General features: G+C 53.1%; 1 protein-coding gene across 1 annotated transcript in view; it reads right to left on the bottom strand.

Annotated features, from left to right (window-relative positions):
• ASTN1 (astrotactin 1) overlaps positions 1–24040 on the bottom strand; it is a 48219-nt gene that overhangs the window by 16482 nt on the left and 7697 nt on the right. The window contains exons 2-8 of the mRNA XM_068416772.1: positions 10634–10821; positions 7715–8108; positions 6750–6896; positions 6065–6172; positions 5124–5273; positions 4174–4341; positions 3950–4034 (exon numbers count right to left, since the gene is read on the bottom strand). Of these exons, the coding sequence (XP_068272873.1) occupies positions 3950–4034; positions 4174–4341; positions 5124–5273; positions 6065–6172; positions 6750–6896; positions 7715–8108; positions 10634–10821 (1240 nt within the window). The remainder of the gene's footprint in view (positions 1–3949; positions 4035–4173; positions 4342–5123; positions 5274–6064; positions 6173–6749; positions 6897–7714; positions 8109–10633; positions 10822–24040) is intronic.

Raw genomic sequence — 24040 nt, forward strand, 5'->3', positions numbered from 1 at the left:
GCCACGGGCCATCGCGTGACGGAGCCAAGGGCTGAGATGAAGGAGGACAAACGCGGGCAGGTAACAGTTTATTAACTAAAGGCACAGGGAGATAATTCCACTTTTGGTCAAGTCATACCACGAAGTAACCGCAGGGATTCGGTTTGATGAGCAAAGTCGAGGCAGAGTTGGTGGGACTGCTGGAAATTGAATCCTATCCAGGAAATGTTCACGTAAGAGCTGAAAAGCAGCTAATTAACAATGCATATCAAAGCAGGAAGACAGACTGTGAACACACAAGCAGCACCAGCCAGATTTGATTAAAACAGCTGAAGAGCAGCACGAAAAAAGCAGCTGATCAAATGTATCTGCTACTTATGATCAAAAAGATCTTATTTTTTGAAAAACTGATGAAGATGTAGGGACCGGATGCATCGGGTAAAAGACGTAGCGCGGCGGCATGGATCTCAGCATGGTACCCAAAACACAGACAACACACAAAGCCTCGCTGCCACCACCAATAAAGCGCAAAGATGAGCTCGCCTTCGCGAGCAAAATTAGATGCTGAGTGAATAGACACCCAGTCAACCCGTACTCACTGTAAATAAACACAAACCAATGGCAAACCCACCTAAACCAAAGGGTTGAAACGAGTTTTCGGATAAAAACACCACCCTAGGAAAACAAAAGAGGTCACAGCCAGACCACTTCGCTCACAAGCACGCTGAGGGATGTGGTAGAGCCCCCAGGTCCTGCTCTGCTGCCCTCCCCTTTGCCAAGAGCAGACGTGGCTCCCCCCTTGGAGGGGTTAGGAGGATATTAGACAAACAACGGTCAGAAATGATCCAGACACAGTTGATGTCACCCTGGGACAAGGGGAGAGAACAGAGGATTTGCAGACATCTCTTTCAGGTGAGCCTGTAGGCAACCTTGTTGCTAGAGCTGGGAGCGAGCTGATGAGTGTGATGAAAGACAGCATGGCCTGGCAGCTCAACCTCCACCCCAAAACAACCTAAACACCAGGTTAAAGTTACAAGTTACTCGGTTAAATGGGCTCTGACAAGATGGTTCTGCTGGACCAGAGAGTTCATCACAGACATGACCCTGTGGAGGCCAGGGGTTCACAGGGGACACCTTGGACAGGTAGAAGAGACCTCCACCATCACAAGCCCTTGCAGGCAGAGCTGCACCAAGCAGCACCTGGCCATCAGGAACAGATCGCAGCGTGGAAAAAAAATTCCTCACTAAAGCTGGCCCCTGCATCTTGATGCTTGGTGTGGACACGCTTTCAAGAGCCCTTATAAGTAGTGGAAGCTACAGGCAGGGATGGTTAAGTGTGATTTCAGCTGGTACCATGTTCTGAAAGAAAAACCTGACATGTTCAAGGAAGCAATACAAAATGACCCCAGTTTCAGACAGCTCGGGAGAGGAGCTCTCAAAAGGCAGCACTGAAAGAGCCTTGACACTGCAGCGTTGGAGCCTTCTCGAGAGCCCAGAGATGGGAAGAAGGACTTTGACGGCCCCACCACAGTCTTGGGCTGTGTTGCACCTTAGGGAAAAAGAGATCTGCTAGGTTTCTCCACCCCAAACAGAAGAGCATGCTGGACATGCTGCATGTGATTTATCACAGCCAACTTTGGTATGTGAGAAGAGACCAAGACAACATGTATGAGACCAAGACAACATGTATGAGACCAAGACAACAAGAGAAGAGACCAAGACAACATGGAGAAGGCTCCGGGGAGACCTTCTAGCACCTTCCAGTACCTGAAGGGGCTACAGGAAAGCTGGAGAGGGGCTTTTTACAAGGGCATGGAGTGATAGGACGAGGGGGAACGGTTTTAAACTGGAAGAGGGGAGATTTAGATGAGATATTAGGAAGAAATTCTTTCCTGTGAGGGTGGTGAGACACCGGCCCAGGCTGCCCAGAGAAGCTGTGGCTGCCCCCTCCCTGGCAGTGTTCAAGGCCAGGTTGGATGGGGCTTGGAGCAACCTGATCTGGTGGAAGGTGTCCCTGCTCATGGCAGGGGGGTTGGAACTAGATGGTCTTTAAAGTCCCTTCCAACCCAAACCGTTCTATGATTCTATGGTTCTATGATGTATCCTGGCCAGGTATGAACACTGCTGCAGGAGGAGAGGCAGAATTTAAAGTGTAAGCATGGAGAAGGCTCCTGTGGGGACATCAGGATGGAGCTGGGTCTGAAAAGTGGCCCCAAATCCGCCGGAGGAATGGAGCGCGTCCTGAGCACCTTTTGGGTTGGCATTGCTGAGACTGATGCTGGACCCGGAGCTGAGAGCAGGAACAGAGGGCTGCAGGAATGGATTTGTCCTTCCTTCCTGCCCTTGGCTTCTCTCCTGCTTGGTACCATCCATATTTTTCCCCGGTTTGCCTGGGAGCAGCTTTTTCTCCCCTTTCCCTTGATGACAGAGCAGCTAGATTGGGAAGAAGCTAGAGAAGAGCAATGTGCACGGGAGAAAAAGCATGGAGCTGCAGTCCCATGCCCAGGAGCAACAGAAAAGCAGAGGGGAGGGAAGCAAATGCTTCTCCACCCGTGCTGATCCATTTTTACTACCTGCCTCAACAGACGAAACCATTTGCCCTCTTGCTTTTTGCAAGGTGGTGGGTCCAGCACGCTGCTGGTAGCTCTGACTGAGGCACAGGCTGGCACCAAAGCCATGGGTGGCTGTGGGCTCTTTCAACCCCCTGTGAGACACTCCTAAACCCAACACACCCCAAAATGAGCAAGTCCCTGGCAGGGGAATGACCCTCCCACAAGCCAGTCCCCATTGCTCAGTGCCTCTTCTTAGATGGGCACAGAGGAGCTGGGGACGTCCCTGTCAGACACTTGTCCCCTGGGGACAAACAGGGCAGGGAGCTGGGTTTCTGCCTGGATTTTCCCACCGCAGCAGTGGTACCTCACGGTGGTTTGGGGACCCTGACGGCACCACTCAGCACATCCCCAGCACGGGGTCTCCTGTCTCACGAGCATCGCACTCTCCCCAGCCTGGCTCAGGGCACCCACGGCCGCCCGCGTCTCCTGCGGCCAGTGCTCCGTACTGGGTTTAATTGCTAGATTGCTTTTAAAATGAAAAAAAACAGAGAGGGGTGGAGGCAGAGCAGCGGGGCTCTCCCCGGGCCCCAGTTCAAAGGGACGCGCGGGGGTGCCACCAAGCCCAGCCTTTGATGACTTTCCCTTCCTGCTGTGAAGACTAATGACTCCGGAGAGGTCGTGCTGCAGATTCAGCTGCAGCACAACGAGAGAAGGGGAAGAAAAAGGGGGTTGGAAGTGCCGGTGCACGTGGGGCCTCTGGTTTTGGGGGTGTCTTGGCCTTCTGCACACTATTTGCTGCCATCCCTGGAAGTCCCCATCTGCACGTCAGAGACCCGTGAGTGTTAAGGACCAGATGGAGCATCCCCGGAGGGTCACAGAGAGATGGGAATGTTTGGGATCCCCCACCAAACTGCTGCCAAAACATCAGAAGAATTTCCCTTTGCACTGCCAGGGGTGTAAAGCTGTGGAGCAGACGGTGACTGCCCCGTTCCCTCAGGCCATGGCATAGAAACATCTCCTTTGCCCAATTTGCAACAGGGTGTCCCCATCCCACGGCCTCCCTCCTCTGCCAGGACGCCTCGCACACCCAAACCAAAAGTCCCACAAAGCGCAGGATGCCAAGGAGAGCGCCCACAAGGGGAAGAGGAGCAGCCCCTATCTTCTCCAGGGGGTGTTCACTCTGAAACCTAACAACAGCCTCTTCTACATTACCTCTGATTATTTCAAAGACCAGAAATCCTCGTCTCCCGCAGACCTGCTGCGGAGCCCAGCCGTGCGCTGACCTTACGGATCACCGAGATGCCTCTAGCTCTTTCACACCAGGTGAATTTGCCGCAGCCCTACTATGCTGCTGCTGAAGCCCAGCAGCTCGTGCGAGGACAGTCCAAGCCTGGGCACACTGCGGCAGGCACACTCACCCCTGGTTTGTTCCCCACTCGTTCCGGATGCAGAGGTGTTTATGCACGGGGTCCTTCATGTAACCTTCATAGCAGAGACACTCACCTACGGAGAGAGAGGAACATGAGGGACACAGGAGGACAAAGCTTTCCACGTTCATCTCTGCTGAGCATCTTCCCACCACAGCTGGGTTGAGCAGGCAGAGGTGAGCTCCCAAACCCACCCCGACCGTCTGACAACCTACCAGTCTCGGGGTCGCACTGGTGCTCGCAGGGGTCGAGGAGGCGCCGGGCGCAGAGGTCCAGGGCCCAGGGCCCGCTGGAGTTTTGCTGGGAGAAGAGGACAACCTGCGCCGGGTTCAGCCAGTCGCTGGCATCCAGCTGGCTCCCCTCCAGCAGGATGAACCGGCTCCCTGCCGCCGAGAGGGGAGTCAGCGGCGGCGACCCTCTGCTGGCCCCTCCATCCCATGATGGTCCCCTGCATCCCATAATGGGCCTCTTCATCCCGTGATGGTTCGCTCCATCTTGTATGGATCCCTCCATCCCATGATGGTCCCCTCCATCCTCTGATGGTCCCCTCCGTCCTCTGACGGATCCCTCCAACCCATGATGGTTCCCTCCATCCCATGATGGGGACTCCTCCCTCCCATGCCCATCCTCTCCATCCTGTGATGGTCTCCTCCATCCCGTGATGGTCCCCTCCATCCCAAGACAGTTCCTTCTATCCCACAACAACCCCTCCTGTTCCACATTTAAATCCTCTGCCCCCTGCCCATTCCCTCTGCCCTGTGATAGCCCCCTCCATCCCATGCCTGTCTTCTCCATCCCGTGACATCCCCCTCCATCCTGCGCCTGTCCCCTCCCTCCCACAATGGCCAACTCCATTCCCACACCTGTCCCCTCCATCCCATGCCTGTCCCCTCCATCCCACAATGGCCCCCTTGGTCCTGTGCCCATCTCCTCCATCCTGCACCCATCCCCTGTGTCCCACACTGGTACCTTCCATCCCATCCCCATCCCCTCTGTCCTGTACCCATCCCCTGTGTCCCACACTGGTACCTTCCATCCCATCCCCATCCCCTCTGTCCGGTACCCATCCTGCATCTGTCCTCCCCACCATTCCCTCCTCCTCTCCATTACAGCTTGCAGAGCAGGGCAGGAGTGGGTGGGTAGGACCCATGGGGCACTCACTCACCATCAGCGATGAGGTGCTCCGGGACGTGGAGGGTGATCTTGACAACGAGGGGGCAGCTCATGTGGGAGGAGCACACCAGGCTGATGACACAGCTCGTCACGCTGATGAGGGTCAGCGTGGTCTTGTTCACGGGGCTCCGGGGGGAGCCCACTGCAAAACACAAAAGCACAGTCAACCCTGAGACCTAAGGGACCCAGGAAGATCTTGGGGTGCAGCCAGAGGATCTCAGGATGCAGGGACCTTGCCCAGTCCCCTGGAAATCCAGCGTCAATCCAATCAAGTGGAGTCACTTTGGATTTTCAAGAGCACGAAGCAGCCTTTGCCACAGCAGCCTCCCTACCCTGCCTGGGCTCTCCCAGACACAAAGCCTGAACTGGCCTCACAGCACCCAGCATGGTGCTGGTGGTGGTTCCCACCACACACATGGGTGCTGGGGGCGAAGGAGATGGCTCCCAGCACCACCACTCCCAGAAAAACAAGGCACCATCCAGAGAAGGAAGGAAAACAAACAGAAACCCTCCTCCCCAGGGGAAGAAACCTCCCAAAGGGATGGTGCAGGGCGAGACCCCCGCCCAGGGACCAAGCCTGTCTCCATCCTCCATTGCACACGCAGCTTGTACATGCGTGGTGCCAGAGCGAACACAGTGCCAAGCGGTGGTACAGGAGCTCACGGGCCGGCCTTTGAAGCATGTCAGTCATTAATACACACCAAAGCCCAGCAGAAACCTCAGCAAAAATTAGAATATATTTCATCCTCTGCTGAGAAACTCCACCGGAGAGCAGCGGCAGCCCACAGTGGGAGCGGGGACCTGCCAGCGGCAGCCCGGATCGCGCCTGGGTCTCCATCTTTTGCCGATGGAAAGTCTCCGAATCCAGAGAGGTGATGGTAAACAAGGCAAGAGGGGCCACGGCTTGCCGCCCATCTCCACACCCGCACCCACCTCGGCTGCGCCTCCGGCTCCGTGAGGGGTCTGTGTAGAAGGTCAGCTGGGGATCAGTGTCTGCCTCCGTCCCCGAGTCCCCCTCGGGGTTGAGAAATGCTGAGCCAGCTGCAGGGGACACCAAGTGTGATCAGGGCAGGGCCGGCACAATGACACCCCAAGCAGCCACATCCTACATCAACCCTTCAGGGCCAGCCTTGCCTTGAAGACCAGGACCCCTGTCTGCTAGGTGCAGCGGAGACGGCATCTTCTCCCCTTCCCACCACACACAGCCATGCCCCTGCCATGGCTCCCACTACCTTGCAACTTTTCCCCATGGCCATGCTAGTATCATAAAATATTTATCATGGCGAACACCCTCTGCATCTTTGCAACCAACCCACCCAACACCATTTGCAACCAACCAACCCAACACCATTTGCAACCAACCAATCCAACACCATTTGCAACCAACCCACCCAACACCATCTGCAACCAACCCACCCAACATCATCTGCAACCAACCCACCCAACATCATTTGCAACCTTGCAGACACTGCTTTTGCTGCTTTCCCCCACCCAAACCCTTATCTCCATGCTCTCACCCAATGCTGGCCCTATTTCTCCATCCCAGGAAAGGGGGAGTGGTTGGAGCGTGGATGGGTAGAAGCCCAGAGCGACTCATCTACCCCGGGGACCCCCCTACCTCGTGCCTTGTTGTTGATGCGCTTGCGCTGGCTGCTGGAGGTGTGGGACAGCAGCGTGGCCTGCTGGTGGTTCGAGTCCACAGGGCTGGTGGCGATGATGTTGTCCTTGTACTTGTTCATCAGGGACAGCTTGGCGTTATCGCTCCCTGAGCAGGAAGAATTGAAGGCAAAATCTTTCAGGGATAAAGGTTTAATGGAAGGAGGGAGGTGAGAAAGAGAGAGTTCTCCTTGGATCCATCTTCAGCATCTGCATGAGGCAACTAGCATGCCATTGCCAATGGGCCAAGCTGCCCCCAACGCACCCTCACAAGCTCCTCAAAGCCTGAAGGGGACCAGAACCTCAACCAAGCTAGCCAAAAGCTGAGATTTAACATTCAGCCTCTCAGGGCACTTCTGCATACCCAGGTCTCTAAAGCAAACCCCTGGAGAGCTTTAGGAACCACACCATGGTCTTTCCAAACCATGTTTTAGTTGAGAAGGCTCCAGTTGTGTGGCTCAGTTGGTAATATGGCCAATGAGCAAGTGTGTCACAAGCTTCAAAGAATCCCTGCTGGTGATCAGAAGACAGTGTTAACTCTGAATCATACTGATGGCAAGTACAATTTTGCAACTAAAAACCTCAGCTGAAGAAGACACCGGAAATCCTGGGATATAGAAGGGAATTTTGGGGGTCACCATGGGGTACCTTGGAGGGGACACCATTCTGGGTCTCCATCAGGCCAAGGGAACCACAGCCCTTCCCTTCAAAGCTCCACCATGCATTGTCTCTGCCACATCCCACTCAGCAGGGACCACTCTCAACTGGCTGCAAGGTCTCCCAACAATCGAAGCACTTCAGAGTGCCACCAACATCTCACACACAACGAAAACCCAGAGGAACGGGGAAAATGCTCAAGGGTGAACACGTGTATGGAAAAATGGAAGGAAGGCGAGTTGGAAAGGACCCAGCTCAGCCCATCCCCACCTGGCGTGAGGTCCATGCTGGCCTTCTCATTGCAGCCCTGCAGCGAGTCCAGGGTGCGGGTGACCTGGCTGGCAAAGTCCTCGCCGCCGTTCATGCACTCGCGCTGGAGATGGTGCCGCAGGTCGGTGATGTCGTACTCGTAGCCGTCCAGGATGGGGGTCTCGCGGATGCTGAGCGTCCCGCTGGAGTTGTGGCCCTGCACGCGGGCGTTGCGCAGGCTCTCCCGCCCGTGGCCCCCGATCAGCACCGAGGGGATGTAGTGGATCTCGTTGGCGGCCTCGGCGCTGGCACTCTTCTGGGGCTGCGGCACCCGGCGCCGCTTGCACCACCGCCGGCGGGTGTAGAGGATCATCACCAGGCAGAGGATGGAGAGCAGCAGGGCGATCATCCCTCCCTGCGGGCACAAACGGGAGCAGGGCTCAGCCAGGGAGCAGCACCGGCTGCCTCCCAGGGATGCAAACACACCAGGGGTGCTCTGGGGTGGCCAAAGCGAAGGCGACGGCGAGAGGAGCCTGGTTGCACCGATAAGAGGGTGCTGGCACAGGGAGGTCCCGGTGCTGGCCAAGTGCTCCTGGCTGAAGCCTGCCTCGAGCTGGACCGGCTTTGAAGTCACCACCCAGGCATGAAAAAGCAGCATTTAAAGCAGAGAGTGTTTTGTTTCGCTCTCTCTCGCCCCGTCTTTGAAAGCAGAGATCAGATTTATTCCAGGCGAATGCTCCTACAGGCAACTTTTTCTGACCCATTTCCAAGCAGTTTCAGGGCTGTCGCTCTCGATCTTGGGAGATTTTCCCAGGGTATCCTGTAGAAATCGCAGCACAGATTAAAGGAGATCAAGGCTCGAGACAGCCAGGTGACTGGAGCGTCCTTTGGGGAACACCTGGGGGAAGAGACTGGAAAAGCTCCTGCCCCTGAACCTGCACCCAGCCCTGCCACCTCGCCACCACCCCAGGGTCACCCTCCCGTGGAGATACCGTCACTGCACACAGAGAGAGGCGGCGAGATGAAAGCCCAAGCTGGCCCTTTACACCCAGTCTGATAATAATAATAACAATAACAATAACAATAATAATAATAATAATAATAATAATAATAATAATAAGCGCACGGAGCCAGCTAGGAGCTCTGTGTCCATCCGTGGCTCCAGTCCCCCTCCTCTTTTCTATACAATAGGTGATTTTTGATAAAATAAAATAATAGTAATAATCCACTCCATTAGGACAAAACATTAAGGGTATTATTGAATGAGAAGCAGCAGAGGCAGCTGGAAAAAGGAGCTCTAATGGCCATTATGGTTTAACTCTCTCTCATTCCCGGGATAATGGAGCTGCGATGTGCCCTCCCAGCCCTTCTTCCAAACTTTCTTTAAGAAAAGAGAAAGAAAAACCAAAGACACTCCAGTGATTAAGGACACAAGCAGCCCAGCAGAGGACGGGAGCGGCTGGCACGCGGCATCTCTCCGGCCGGGAGCCTGCAGCCAGGAGGATGGGAAATCTCTTGCCAGGAGAAAACTGGCACTGGATTCCTGCCCGGCCATGCTCATCCGGAGCTTTTTACTGGTAAAGTCCAATTCTCTATCACGTTCAAATCCCTTTGAGTTCCCCTGGTCCATAAATAAGCGGGGGCTACCCCCATCCCCACTGGAGATGGCTTTCCACATCACAGCTCTCCATCACTTCAGGGAAGGGTCCACCTGAAGATGGAGTGACAAGCAGATGGAAGTAACACCAGGGCATTCCTGGCTTTCCTTTGCCGCCCTCTGAAAGCACATTATAACCCCAAACCCTGGAGAGCTCTGCCATACACCTGTGCTGGGAGACAAGGGAGACCAAGACTGGAGTCAGGGGGATGCCCATTTGTTTAGGACTGCGGCCGTGGGTTCTCAAAAAAAAAGACCCGTTATTTAACTGAAACTGAATTTCTTCTGAGAGCTCAAACTATCCCTGAGGAGAAGCAGCCTGCGGCCACTTGAGATTTCAAGAGGCTCCGAAGGGAGGAAGAAAACCAGCACTGAGTGTCCTTCACCCTGTGCTAGCTGGAGGGGGGTCAGGCACCACCTCAGAGCCCCAGTTCCTCTCCACAGGAGCGCAGAAATCCCACTGTGCCTCCATCCCTCCTCCAACCCGGCACTCGAACGACGGCTGCGAGAGGAGTGCTTCTCACCCGGCCCGCGTGTGAACCGCTGTCACGATGGATACGGCCCCTCGCTCGCACTTCTCCTCTTGGCAGCCACTCAGGAAAGAAAGAAAATCAGCCTTGAAAACCCCACGTGATCCTGACTCCTGGCGCAAAAGCCAACCTCTGTTTGTCAGGGCGTAAGGACGACGAGAGCGATGGGGAAAAAGGGGGACAGGGAGGATTCAAGCCGTATTTACGCGCTTTGGCATGAGAGCGGGGAGTCACAGACATCGTTTTCATCAGCTCGATAGTGAGCCTTGTTTCAGGCACTCCCATCTCCACCTCAGTGTTAAGCGGTGCCCACGAAAACCAAGACCACGGTGGCAGAGCCTCTCTGGAGGTGATGCACCCTCTCGGGAGCAGCTGGGAACGGACAATAAAAAGCCAAGGAAACGGTCCGGAATGGTTTTTTGGGGGTGGCTTTGCTGGTGATTATTTTTTTCCTCGAGACTGATCAAGCACAAATGATGGAGGAGAAACCTGGCCTGGGGCTGCAATCTGGAAGAGCTATTGATGCTCTCATTAGGGTAGGCACCATTAAACAGCCTGTTTGCAGCCTCGGCAACACATTGTCTCCAGCTAATTATCTTCCAGTGGCATAAAAATTGTCAGATTCTTCAGATTTTTTCCAACATAAGAAAAAAACACCCAACAAGCCACAAATCCACCTCTACCACGGGGGTGTCTGTCTCACCCTCCTTTCTCTGCCATCAAAACCTCGTTCCCTGCCTTCCCACCACGTACCATGACGGAGATGTGGAGGATCCTCAGCTCTTCCTCCGCCGACTCGGTCTGGGGCTCATCCGTGGGGTCAAAGCCAGGCAGGCTGGGGGCCCCGTCTTGGTGGTGGATGTGGAAGAGCAACGTGCCATTCTCCAGCCACTGCTGCCGCCAGCGCACCAGCGGGATGTCGTCCGTGTTGCCCGAGATCTCTGCGAAAGCAAAGCCGGTCATGTGGGAGATGCAGCAGAGGAGGGGGGTGATGGGGGGACATTTGCCTCTTCCCAAAAAAATGGGTGGAGGGACCAAGGGACACAGAGCAGGTCCCCTCCGGTCATCTCGTCTGTCAGCACCACGGCTGCCCCTACACAACCCACAACCTGAAGAGTTAAAGTAGAGTAAAATCATATTTCTGAATAAAATCCAGATGTGGACCCCTCCAAAACCCCAGATGTGGTGCAGGGACAAAGCACTTACTGACAGCACCTGGGGCCCAGGGCCAGGGAGCCCGGCAGCATCCGTCCAGCCCCAGTTTGGCGGAGTGGGAGTCGGCCTCTTCTCCCAGGCAACTAGCAATAGGACAAGAGGACACAGCCTCAAGCTTCGCCAGGGGAGGTTCAGGTTGGACATTAGGAAGCATTTCTTCTCAGAAAGGGTCATTAGCCATTGGAAGGGGCTGCCCAGGGAGGTGGTGGAGTCACCATCTCTGGAGGTGTTTAAGAAAAGACTGGACATGGCACTTAGTGCCATGGTCTAGTTGCCATGGTGGTGTCAGGGCAATGGTTGGACTTGGTCATCCCAGAGGGCTCTGCCAACCTCATTGATTCCGCGATTCTGTGATTCAGCTGAGTTTCACCCACGTGCTTCATGTTAAACACGGTGCCAGCCATGGGGAGCAGAGGACATAGGATGACTTCCCAGCAGCGCTAATGGGATCATTGGGACCGTGCCATGAATTATTGCAGACAGAAAATATTTCCCACCCTTTTTGAGTGGAGAAATACGCACGTGGCTGCGATTGCATCCGCAGCTCTGGCTCTGATTGAGGGGCATTCAGAGGTTGTCAGTCTTCAACCATTTTTTACAGCTCCCCACACAGGACTCGGCCCTGAGATCTGCAGATGTACCCGCACCTTCTGCCCAAACACCCCAGCTTTCCCCAAGTACCTTGAACTTTGGGGTTTGGGGGCAGTGGGACAAATGGACAGAAGGGGGCTGAGGAGTGATGGCGGCAGAGGACACCCAAGCAGGGGGAGCAGCTGAGGACAGGGACACAACATGTGCTGCAGGACACTAAATGCCGAATCAAACCAAATTCACCTGGCTGACTCCAAAATTTCCAAGGACATCCTACGGCCAGGTCTTAGCAAAAGGGAAGGTGACACCAGCCCATCCCTAGGAGAGATGGGCACTGTTTTAACCACCACCTCCATCTCAGACCAGACCACCTTGATCACCATCTCAGATCACCTTGAGCTCAGCCATCAGCTCGAGCCTGCCATTTGCCCGTTAGTTATTTTTCCTGAAAATAGAAGCTTCAATTGCATTTGTTGGAATGACCATGAAAAACATGGTGAGCATCCCAGCAAGACACAGATTTCCCTCTCGTCTCTGCCTGGTGGGAACGGTCCAGCCAGACCTGTCCGCTCCTTCCCATTCGTAGCCGCATGTTTTCAATCAATCAATCAATCAATCACAGAATCAACCAGGTTGGAAGAGCCCTCTGGGATCATCGAGTCCAACCATTGCCCTGACACCACCATGGCAACTAGACCATGGCACTAAGTGCCATGTCCAGTCTTAAACACAGCCAGAGATGGTGACTCCACAACCTCCCTGGGCATCCCCTTCCAATGGCTAATGACCCTTGCTGAGAAGAAATGCTTCCTAATGTCCAACCTGAACCTCCCCTGGCGAAGCTTGAGGCTGTGTCCTCTTGTCCTATTGCTAGTTGCCTGGGAGAAGAGGCCACCTCCCACTGCGCTACAACCTCCCTTCAGGTAGTTGTAGACTGCACTAAGGTCACCTCTGAGCCTCCTCTTCTCCAGGCTAAACACCCCCAGCTCCCTCAGCCATTCCTCATAGGTCAGACCCTCCAGACCCTTCACCAGCTTGATCGCCCTCCTCTGGACTCGTTTTGATGGCGGTGGGACAGAGCCCAGCTCGCTTTGCAAATTATTATTTATTTTGCTTGTTTCATGTTGCCTTCGAATGAAAACTGAAATTCAATTACAGTGCCGAAAAACAACATTTTAAATTCACTGTTAATTAATTTCATTAGGCTGCCTTAAGTGAGCTAGCTACCGGCGGTGCAGGGGGGGAGGAACTGCATCAGGAATCAGGTTCAACCTCCCGAACTTGATGTGATTAATCAAAAGAAACAGATTTCGCAGATCGTTTTTGCTCAGCACGGGCCCTATTTCTGGCAGCGATCAGTGTGCCTCGAGTGTCCCGAGCAGAGAGCTGCTCAGCTCTCCTCCATGCCACCGGTAAGCAAAACCAAGGGGAATTACAGCATCTAGGAAGCCTGAAGCACTTTTGAAATTCCCTCTAAGTGCTGAGCTGCGTGTTTAGGCACACAGACCCCCTTTGAAAAGCAGGTCCCGGGAGGCGGGAGGGTTTGAAAAAGCAGATCTCTTCCTCTCCCACCTGGTCTTTATTCATGGGCTGAAAGGGGGAAAACAAGCTCTCCTGCTTCCCCAGCTCCCCACGGCTTCTCCACTTCAAATGAACCAACTCAAATGGAAGAAAATATTCTCCCCGCACCTGCCTGCTAACGTGAAATTAGGAGTAATTAAGGCAAAGGCTTTTATGCACAACAGGAACTCGACGTACTGACATTTGGAAAAATGTAAATACCAGCATTTGCTCCATTGTAAAGAGTGAAAATAATAGATACTAAGTATACGACATTGTGACATTTAGAAAGCTGGAGTTAAAGATGTTTTCCCCCTCATCTGACATATCATTGAAATAGCAGCACCCTTCGGCTCATTAATATTTGAGGAGAACTCCTTGATGGAAGTTATTTAAATGATTAATAGATTATAGTAGATTTAAGCCTTAAAATAGGTTGTCATAATTTCAAATTTATTTAAACAGGCTTATTTTTAAAGTGAAAAATATATTTCGATAAAAAAATGGATTCTTGTTTTAAAAGAGCACAATCCAGCCACAGAGCCCGAGCATGTTATCCTCTCCCACCAGACATCACGACGTGACCCTGCGGCTGCATCGCACACAAATCCAAAGTGCTAGAAACAGAGGAAAACACCCCAGAAATCGACCCTCATCACCCCAAACTGGCAGGCTATGACCCTTCCATCACACCACAGGGCAAGGCTGCTCCATTGCCTCTGCTCCTGCTCTGGGCAAAGGCTCTCAAGGCAGTACCCAGATGAGAGAGCTTCATCCTTGGACCTCCTCCTCCTCTCCTCAAGGGTCTTAGCAACACTCCAGCTGCCCCCATCCCACTCCATTTCTACTTGGAAAAAAACCATATATATAAATGCTTTCCTGCACCCATGAAGTTCTCCTGGAGTTTGGTTCCACAAAGACCAAGACAAGACCAAGACCAAGACCAACCTTCCTCCCTAACGCAGCACCTCTTTGCCCTCTTTTCTCCCAGTCCAATGCATTCCACTGTTACCTTTGTCTTGCTCTCCAAGCAGACATCTCATCACCTGGTGGGAGATGCTACAGTGACCCACGTAGCCAACCGGGGCCATTTATCTGGGTGCCATAGGGGCTCAACTCTGCCACAGGGCTGGCAGTTCCCAACTCTGTCAACCAGCTTATACCATGGGGCTGGGACACCCCAGAGGAGGTGGGGAAGTGGGCAGAAAGCCAAAAAAAAAACAAAAAAAAAGGCAGGGGAGAGAGGATAATTTCAAGTTCAAAGTTTGAAAGATATTGATGATAGGCCTGGTCCCTGCATGGCTTTCATTAAGGCCTTGGATATGAGACCATTAGCACTAGTATTAACTTCTTGCACCTTTGGTAAAAAATAGCCTGTCTGAGTCAGGGGTTAATAACAGTAGGAGACCACTAATGAGGCTGTGCCGCGTTTGCCTGGTATCAAACGTGGCCCAGGTCCTTCATATCTACAGGAACAGCAGCCTCCAAAGACCCCAGCTGATGCTTTCAACATAACGGCCGCGGCTGCTCCCCTCTCCCAGACCATCTGCAAGGGGAGGGAGGGGGAAAGGAAAGGTTGTAGAGGAGCAAACGGAGGAGAGGAGAAGAGGAAAGTCCGGATGAAGTTGCTGCAGGTGGGTGGATTTACACCTGCTTCATTATTGATCATCCCAAATAACCCCATCTCCCTGGGGACAGCTGTCCAACCCAAAGCAAACCCAGCCCTTCTGGAGGCAACACCTCTGCATCTCCCAATTTTGGGAGGCAACATCTCCCTCACAGCCCAATTTTGCACCCGAGCTGGTGCAACATCAAAACTGCGTCCCCTGAGCCCAACGCCAGCATGGACCCATTCCCATGCCCTCGTCCCCCCACCAAGACCCAGCATCGCGGCAGGAGGGAAAACACACAAAGAGAGCAACTCTCCTTAAAAACACACGCCAACATTTTGATGGAAAAAAAAAAAACAACCCAGGAAAACAATCTTCCTTTCCATTTGGAAGCGTTTTGCACTAATAGACGCCTCCGATTAGTCAAATGAACTCTGCCACAATGCCAGTCTCCACAGACTCATTTCATACAGCAGAGCGCAGATTTTTGACTTGGACTTATATTTCCTCGTTAACATTTAAACCTGGCTTATTTTCCATCCGGAACCTGACTGTGTTTTTGTTTAAGTTGCCCATTAGCTACAGCTTTTGCTCCGTGTCTAAACCTCACACAGCCTTTAAAAAGGGCTCTGACTCAGCTAAAGCAAGCCCTGGCCTTGCACTGCTCCGAGGGTCTCCAGCGTCTAAAGTAACTCAGGACACCTTCCCACCACGAGCCACTCGCACTCTGTGTTGGGACCTCAAGACTTGATTCCTATCAATTCAGATGTCAAAACACATATCCTGATATTTAACTCGTTTTTACTGCCAAGGTTTCAGTGACACATCTTTCATGGGATAATATTCATGTTTTTACGTGCCCGTTTAAAAAGTGATGATCAGTTCATCACTGACTATCTATATTTTATTCACTTTTTTTCTCCTGTCTCCAATCTCAGGTAGGAAAACCATCTCATTCCATACCAGCAAACACAAACCTCACTTTATCTATTAGGAACCTGCTTCACGGGACAGGGCACCTTGGGCAAAATTTCCAAAAAGACCCATAGACATGGGAGAACCTCAAGGCTCAAGGAAAAGGCACCCGCTGTATCTGGAGCCACTCTCCGGCTAGGTCAGAGAGATCACCCACGGCAACGTCTGCACATGAAGCTGGTCCACGTGAAGCCATTAGCTGTCGTAGCAAGGCTGACAGCTAACCTGGTTTCTCCTTGAAATGTAGGGTGCCTTTGCTTTTGGGAAGGTCATCAAGGAGTGACATGTCAAAGCTGTAGCCACACTTTAGCCTTGAATTGGAATTTTTGTCCCGAAAATGCCACAGCCCTAATTCGTCCCTTTCTTTAACAACAAAACCCTCCATCACTCTGGGAGTGACATTGTGCCGCGCGGCTGTTTGCAGAGCGAAGGACACTGATTCATCATTAATGGGTCTGAGTCGACCAGGTCTGCTCTGCAGCTGCTGACCTTACAACGCGACGTGCCCCATTGCCCCGCTCTTCCCTGCGGACCCAAGGATGTGCCCAACTGCAGCTGTGCAATGTCCCCTCCGAGGTTATTTTTCCATCGCATTTGTCAATTTTGACCAAAAAGTGGGAAAAACTTGGCTAATGCACGTGGCTGCAACGAGTAGGCTGGGACACTGGCTGGTGTTTGATTTTCACTCCTGTTTTGTTAGCTTGGTCCCATCTGCCCTAACTACAGAGGAGATGCGGGAAGAGAGAAAAATCCACCTCCTGGACCAACACTTGGGACACACGGTCATGTAAAAAAAAACCCAAAGCCCCACACCACCACCCTGAGCAGGAGCAAAATAAAAAGGATGTGTGACAACAACTTAGAAGATGCAAGGCTGATATTTAAATCCCAGAAAAGACCACATTTCTAGTTGATATCCCACCCCGCAATGCCATCACATCACCTCTTTCAGAAGGAAGTCCACGTCTCTACGGAAAGAGTCCAAATGACAGAGAAGCTCCCAATCAGCCATGGAAAATTACTGCCCTGGCTAAATCACCTCCCACCAAATCGGCGAGATGGAGAGTACGAACCCCTCAGCCTGGATGGTGCTCACCTATGAGCAGCGGAGGAGGACAGCTGCTGAACTCCACCATCACCCCAGCTATCACTCAGAAAGGGTGAGCAACTGGAGGTGCAGAACTTGGCAGAGGAGACCCCAACCTCTTAAAAAAGCTCTTGTGCGTCATGGAAATTACAGACCAGTAAATCCTACTTCTGCCCTGGACAGTTTGTCAGAGGAACCGGTAGGTGCGTGGGTGAATATGGGTCGCTCAACACTGTAAGCCAGTAGATAAGGGTGATCCAGTTTGATGGACTCATTTCAAAGAGTCCTTGTCAAAATCCACCCTCAAAGTTTCCCAAAGCACCAGAGTGGGGATGGGATAAGAGGGAAAGTCCTCTTGAAGCCCACCAGGCAGGGGAGGAATAAGAGGTTAGTTTTCACAATGAACCTCAATTTCACAACGAGGTTACCAAGAAGTCCCACAGAGATCTTTGTCAGGACCTCGGCTGTTCAGAAACGTGCTGGAAGAGGAGGCGAACGACAAAGTTGGTCACCAACACTAAATTTAGTCTCCACAAAGCTAAAGCTGCAAAGTGCTGGAGGAAAGTGGGCAAGGAAGTGGGCAGGTGAAATTCAGCTTTGGTGAAAGCAAGCCGATCTTGAACCCTGCGAGAGGTATTCAGGTCAGCCACCTCGTAACGGAGGAGGCAGAGCTAGGAAGGTTCAGAGGAGGGGTACAAGGAAGACGAGATGTCACAAATGGCTTTGTGGAGAGGAGAAACCAACTGTGTTAGGAGCCCTCAGCAAGGAAGACAAATAACTGAGCGGCGAGATGATAAAAGCCTATAAAATCATGAAGCCAGTGAAGCAATGGGAAAGGCAATGATTATTCACATTTCTCACTTTGCAAGAATTAGGAGTGTAAAAACTAACGAAAGGCTCTGTCTCATCCACCATAAAGTATGAAAGCCCTGGGAAAAGAATCGAATTCAGGGAAGGCCAGCAGCTACCGAGCCAGACAGCCCAGGGCAAATCCCAGCTCAAGAAAGCCCTGCGGCACAGACCTCGGCAGCAGGGAAAGGGCCACGCAATATATGCTGTGGGTTTTACATTTTTTTTCCCCAAGTACCAGCTACTTGCCACGGCTGGAGATGCTGAGGGACCACAAACCCGCTGTCCCCCACTCTGCCCAGTGTCTTGGGGATGGAGGGTGGCTGCAAAGGCAGCTAGGTGCTGCCCAGGCCACCTTTTGAGGATGCATCCCGCATCAACACGTCCTTTGAGGAGCAGCTGAGACCCTCCAGGCACTGCCTCCCTGGGGGAAGGAGACCCCACAGCAGATCCCTCCCGTTGAGACAGCCTCTCGCCACCCAGCCAGCAACTCCCCCCTCCAAACCCCAGCCCTCCGTGCCGTCAGACCCTACTGACCCAAGACGCCTGCCAAGATTACCTTCAGCTTCCCGAGCCAGCCAGCGATTTTCACGGGGAGGCAAAGAGCTATTTATATCCATCGCGGGCTGGCAGGGGAGGTAATGGCCGGCCACTCCAGCCCATCTGCCAGGCACTTAGCAAGACACCGGAGCATATCGTACAGGTGAGGTCAGGCAGCAGCGGCGGTGGGACAGGCGGGGGAGGCGAGGGGATGCATTACAGCAACGACACGGACTTCACTTCAAGGGTAAACTTCAGCCCGCTCCTGCAGACTGATTTGTTTAAGTGCTCGTTGCGCTGAGGCCAAGAGGGCAGGAAAATTAGACGTTATTCTGGCGTCCTCGGGCTCGGCACAGCAAATGAGCATGGCTGCTCGTTGCTCATCTCCTGAGGGGAGAGCCAGGACCTGCCTGTCTTCTGAGGTGGCCTTCCCAGGGGGTGAAACAGGACTGAAATAACCCTGTCCGCTCTCCTGCCAACAGCGGGGCCAAGAGGTTTTCCAATAGGTGGTCCTCCTCTTCCTCCCACCTCCCCTGGAGGGACCGATGCTGGTCTTGGGGGCAGGATGACTCCTTACTGGTGGCCCCATACTGGGATGGAGAAGGCAGGCATGGGCTACTGCTGACTTCAGCCTTACGTCGTAAGCTCTTCGGTACTTGGATGCTCTTACCTGATTTCAAGCTCCATTCTCAAGTTTGTGGAGAGGCTTTGAAAGATAATGAGGAGAAGGAAAAAAAAAAAAAAGGAGAAGGAAGAAAGATGTAGAAGGGGAAAAAGTTGACTGTGCATCTTGAATTTATCACTCTTGAAAGAAGAGCTTGTCAAGAGGGCCAGAGACCAGCCAGTGCGTGGTGATCAATGGGAGGACTTTTGGGTCTAGTCAAGCTTGTTTCAGATTTACAGGAACTGAACAGAGGCATAAATCTGTCGCCGCCTGACGAAAATGGAGGTAATTAAATCTGCAGGTGTATATAATTGTCATATTGATGATCTATATAAATCAGTGGAGCCAGCAGAGGCACAAAGCACCGCATTGAGCACGGAGCCTCTCCATGAGGAGATGTTTGCCCACCTGCCCAGCCAGGGGACAGGGCTGTTGGGCACAGGGTGTAGCCCTGGCGACACCCATCTCACCCGCATGGACCTGCCCGTCACTGCAGGACCCTCTCCTCCATGAGAGACCTTCTCCAGATTTCCCCCCACGGGCAGCAAAAGCAGCAGGACCCCCCGCTACCTTCAGTGGATGCAAATACCTGTGGTCTCATCCTGTTGACTGCCAAATTTTCCGTGACTTCAGGAGGATGAAGATGGGACCCTGAGCGTTGAGATGCCCAATCACAGATGCCATCGGGGGGGGGGCTCTTTGCAGCCACTTTGAAGCTCGAAGCTCAGGTGTAAGCAGGGCACTGACTTGATCTTGTAGCAACTTTCTTTTTTAAAATTTATTTTAACCTTCGTTATTTTGGGAACTTTGAAGCCTAAGCTGCTCCGAGGCAGCTGCCTTTGTAGGAAGGACAGAAAGTGCAGAGTGGGGATTTGAAAGAGGGAGAGAAATAGGGAGGGAGGGAAAAGAACGATGCTTCACAGCTGAGGTCTACGGCAGCTCCTTCACCGTTTCTCCTGCATCCCAACAAACCCACCCCGGGCTCTCATACCACCAGCTACACGAAATCTGGATGCAAAGCAACCACGGTGCCTTCCGTTTATCTAACACCATGACCCAGAGAAACCTCCAAGACCTTTGCAGACCTTCTTCCAGTCCTTGCCAGCCAGGACCCCTCGCACGTGCCCGCGAGCCGGCTCCTCTTCCCACACCGAGCGCTCCGTACGTGCAGCGATTGGATAATTAAAAATTAAGCAAGCGCTTCTGCATTGCAGTCCGAGTTATGTAACGCCGCTCTCCCGTCTCAGCACCCACCGGCTTTAACGCGTTGGCACGGCCCTGCCTGCATTTATCCACCCGGCTTTTCAGGCAGCGCCGGGAAAAGGGAACCCCGATGCCATAAACGTGGGCAGAAAGTTCCCTCAAGTTTGCATAATAAAAAAGAAAAAGAAGGAAAATCTACTTATTTTCTTAGTCCAGCTCTGAAATCTGGTGTGACCAGAAAAAAAGGGGATGGAGCTGGGATGCTGCAGCCCAGCAAAGCGCCGAGGGTTGTCCCAGCCAGGGCAGCACCCCCTGCCCAGGGGGTTCTGAGCGAGGGGCTGCTGCCTCATGCCCCTCCTGCGCCAAAGGGCAGCATCACCCCGCATTAGCAAACACGCAGTGTTGCTGTAAGCAAACAAAATCAAAGCAAGGCGAGGAGCGAGCTGTGTTTTCGAGAGCAAAGGGCTCTGCCAGGCTCTGAGCGCCAGGTAACCAGGCGCGGGGGGACCATGGGGGGATGCTCAGGGTGGGCAGCTCGAGGCTGCGTCCTCCAGCTGTTAGCCAGCCACGTGCCTTCCTCGACAAGCAAGAAAAAGGGAAAAACGTGCTAATAAAACGCTGTGGAAGCCAGCGCAGGTCCCGGGCTGACCAAGCAGGCTTGATGCACTGCCCTCCCCAGCTCACAGGCGTTCCCACCACCCATCCCACCTATTTCTCCTGCCCACCAGGTCTGAGCATGCCAGGAGCACACGCGGGAAGAGAGCGGTTCCCGCTGAAAATCTCAATAAAATTGGTTTGATTTTTTTCCCCTGGAAGAATGTTTCAGGCGCTGTCACTTGGACACACATCCCAGCCCAGCAGCTCCACGGCAGCACAACCTGAGTCCCACCGCTCTCCTCTCCAGAGCTCCCCCAAAGCCAGACCCCAGCTCAGCAGTAGAGGAAAGCTTGGAGAGTCCTTTCCCATATCCTCATTCCTCCCGCACCACCCTGAACCCTCTGCTTGCACCAACACCCCCCCAAACCCTCCACCTACGGAGCCAGGAAGGAGGTTTTTAAGCCTTAAATCACCTCTTCTAAAAAAAACCACCCTGCTGCTTCCTCCGTGGTGGAGAAACCCCATTAGGGGAGAGCGTTTGCTGGCTGCGGGGCAGCGGCCCTGGGAAGCACTGGGAGCCCACCGGCCCGGGCAGCAGGTGCCCAGCACCATGCCCTCCCTCTCCCACCCCCCTTGGGATGCTCAAATTAATTGCCTTGTCTCCTGGAGCTTTTAGCTGGAACAAATAAAAGAAAAAGGAAGGGGAGGGGGGGGTGCCCAAACCCATAATAAGGTCTACAGTTCCTCCGAGCTACAAGTGCTGCTTTAAATTTTGGGGTTTTTTTCTTTTTTTTTTTTTAATTTGAAGGAGGTTTCCATGGAAACTGTCTCCCATCACACAAGAGCCTGTCCCCGGGATATTTCGGGGTTGCTAATCTCTGCTTTCCCAGGCAGCCGCCGTGTTGCGACGGTGACATCGCGGCTGGGTGTTTTGGCAGGGGACGAGTGCAGGGATGCAGGGGAGAGGGAGAGGAGGTGCCGCTCTCAACAGCCGAGGTCAAGGCCCTGCCTGTACCCGGTTTCCCCTGCCCACCACGCAGACCTCCACCCCAAAGGGCTCCGGCAGCCAGGCGATGGCTTCGCTTGGACCGCGGACCCGATTCGGGGAGCACCCCCAAAGCAACACAGCACTCGCGGGGCCGAGCAGGAGTGATGTGTCCATGCAAGGGCACAGGCAGAGTCTCCTTATCATCTCCTGCCACCTTCTCCAACTTCTTTCCTCCACCAGGTTCGTTTGCAGCTGGATCAGGTGCCCGCGGGAGCGAAGCCAGCTCTCTGCATCCCCCATAGCTGCTACGCTCGTTAGTCATCCTAATTACTGACATGCCTCAGAGCCGGCCAGGAAAGAGACTGTGTCTCCTCTTCCATCAGGACCGTGGACCCCAAATTTCTGTGACCACCAGCTAGAGGGTCCCCTCAAGGACCCTTCACCCCTCTTCAATTATCAACGGTGAAAAAAGCCGCTGCCCATTCCCCAGCAGAGCCCAGGCTCTGCAGACAGGACACGGCGGAGGGGACAGGACCTGAGCCCACCACCAGCAAACGAGGCCCCACAGCAAAGCGGGGGGGCAGCTTCCAACACATCCTGAACCAGACCCCAAAGAGCCCAGCGCCACGGGGTGAGCATCCCCCCGAGCACGCCCCACTGCAGGGCAGCAAACCGGGATCAGAGACCCCACCGCACTGCGCCGGAGCACAGGATGCTCTCCTCTGGGCACCTAAGCCGTAACAGAATCACAGAATCACAGAATCAATCAGGTTGGAAGAGCCCTCTGGGATCATCGAGTCCAACCATTGCCCTGACACCACCATGGCAACTAGACCAGGGCACTAAGTGCCATGTCCAGTCTTTTCTCAAACCCCTCCAGAGATGGGGACTCCACCACCTCCCTGGGAAGCCTGGCAATCAAAAAAATCTTCCCTTATCTAGACAAATCCTCCAGCTTCCAGAGCGCTGCGGCTCGGGGTGAGCCGCCAACTGCAGGGAAGCCAGAGCCCGGCGATTTGCAAGTAAAAGGACAACCAGTCTTAAAGGACAGAGCTGTCCCTGTCCAGTCTCTGCCTTAATCCCAGCAGGCAGAAAATTCCTTCATTCGAAAGACAGCTCTGCAGCAAGACTCAAAGGGAGATGGTTTAAGAGCCTCCGTTTAGCTGGCTAAGCAAGCATTAAAAAAATAAAATAAATAAAATTAAATAATAAAATAAAATAAAAATAAAATAAAATTTAAAAATAAAATAAATAAAAAATTGAAAAAATAAAAAATAAAAATAAAAAAATAAAATAAAAAATAAAAAATAATAAAAAAGATAAAAGATTAAAAAAATAAATAAATAAAATAAAATTAAAAATAAATAAAATAAAATAATAAAATAAAAACTAAAATAAAAATAAAAATAAAAATAAAAAATAAAAAAAATAAAAAATAAACAATAAAATATAAAAAATAAAATATAAAATAAAATAAAATACAAAATAAAATGGTAGGAAATGGGACGTGGCCCAGGAGCAAATGCCACCGGCGTGGGAAGAGCGGCGCAGAGGTGAGATGGTGGCGTCAGGGCAGCACACGGCTGCCCGAGGATGCCCTCCACCGCGTGGACCAGAGCCAATTCCTGGGGTAAAACCTGCCGCAAAGCCTTGGGGGTCCTGAGGAGCACTCGCATGGGCAGCCTGGCCCCAGAACCGAGCCAGGCCTTGGCACGGGAGCGGGAGCGAGCCTGGGCACCCCCGCAGGGATGTGGGCTGAGACATGAAGGCTGCGAGTGACCCACAGGAGCCAGGAGCTCGGCTCTGCACACCCACAGGACGGGGGCCAGGCCCCCACGGCCACTGGGACGGCACGGCCAGACCCCCCCCCACCGCTGAACCGCTGAGCAGCCCCTCGGCCCGCTCCCCCCGCTGCTTTCTGGGTCAGCGAGATCCCCTCCCAGCCCCGCTGCCGCTGGAGCCGGCTGGATGCGCCGTTGCTGTGGCAACGGGTTCCCAGAGACAAAATCCCTATTTCTTATTTCTCTTTTTTTTCCCTCTTGGTTAAGAAAAAATATACAAGAGGATCTCTACACCCTGCGTGCCACCGAAACCTCCGCTCCTAGTACGAGAGCGGGTCACCAATGGGCATGACGTGGGGGCAAGGTGTCCATAAGGACGGGGATGCACACCCCAAGCTCCAGTCACCTCCAGTTTGGCCATGAGGGACCTCCAATGGGGATGGCTGTGCTCCTCCCAAGGATGCTGCCCACTTCCCTGCAGCATTTTCCACCCCGGCCGC

The sequence above is a fragment of the Nyctibius grandis genome, chromosome 21 (genome assembly GCF_013368605.1).
Source record: "Nyctibius grandis isolate bNycGra1 chromosome 21, bNycGra1.pri, whole genome shotgun sequence".
Lineage (NCBI taxonomy): Eukaryota > Metazoa > Chordata > Aves > Nyctibiiformes > Nyctibiidae > Nyctibius > Nyctibius grandis.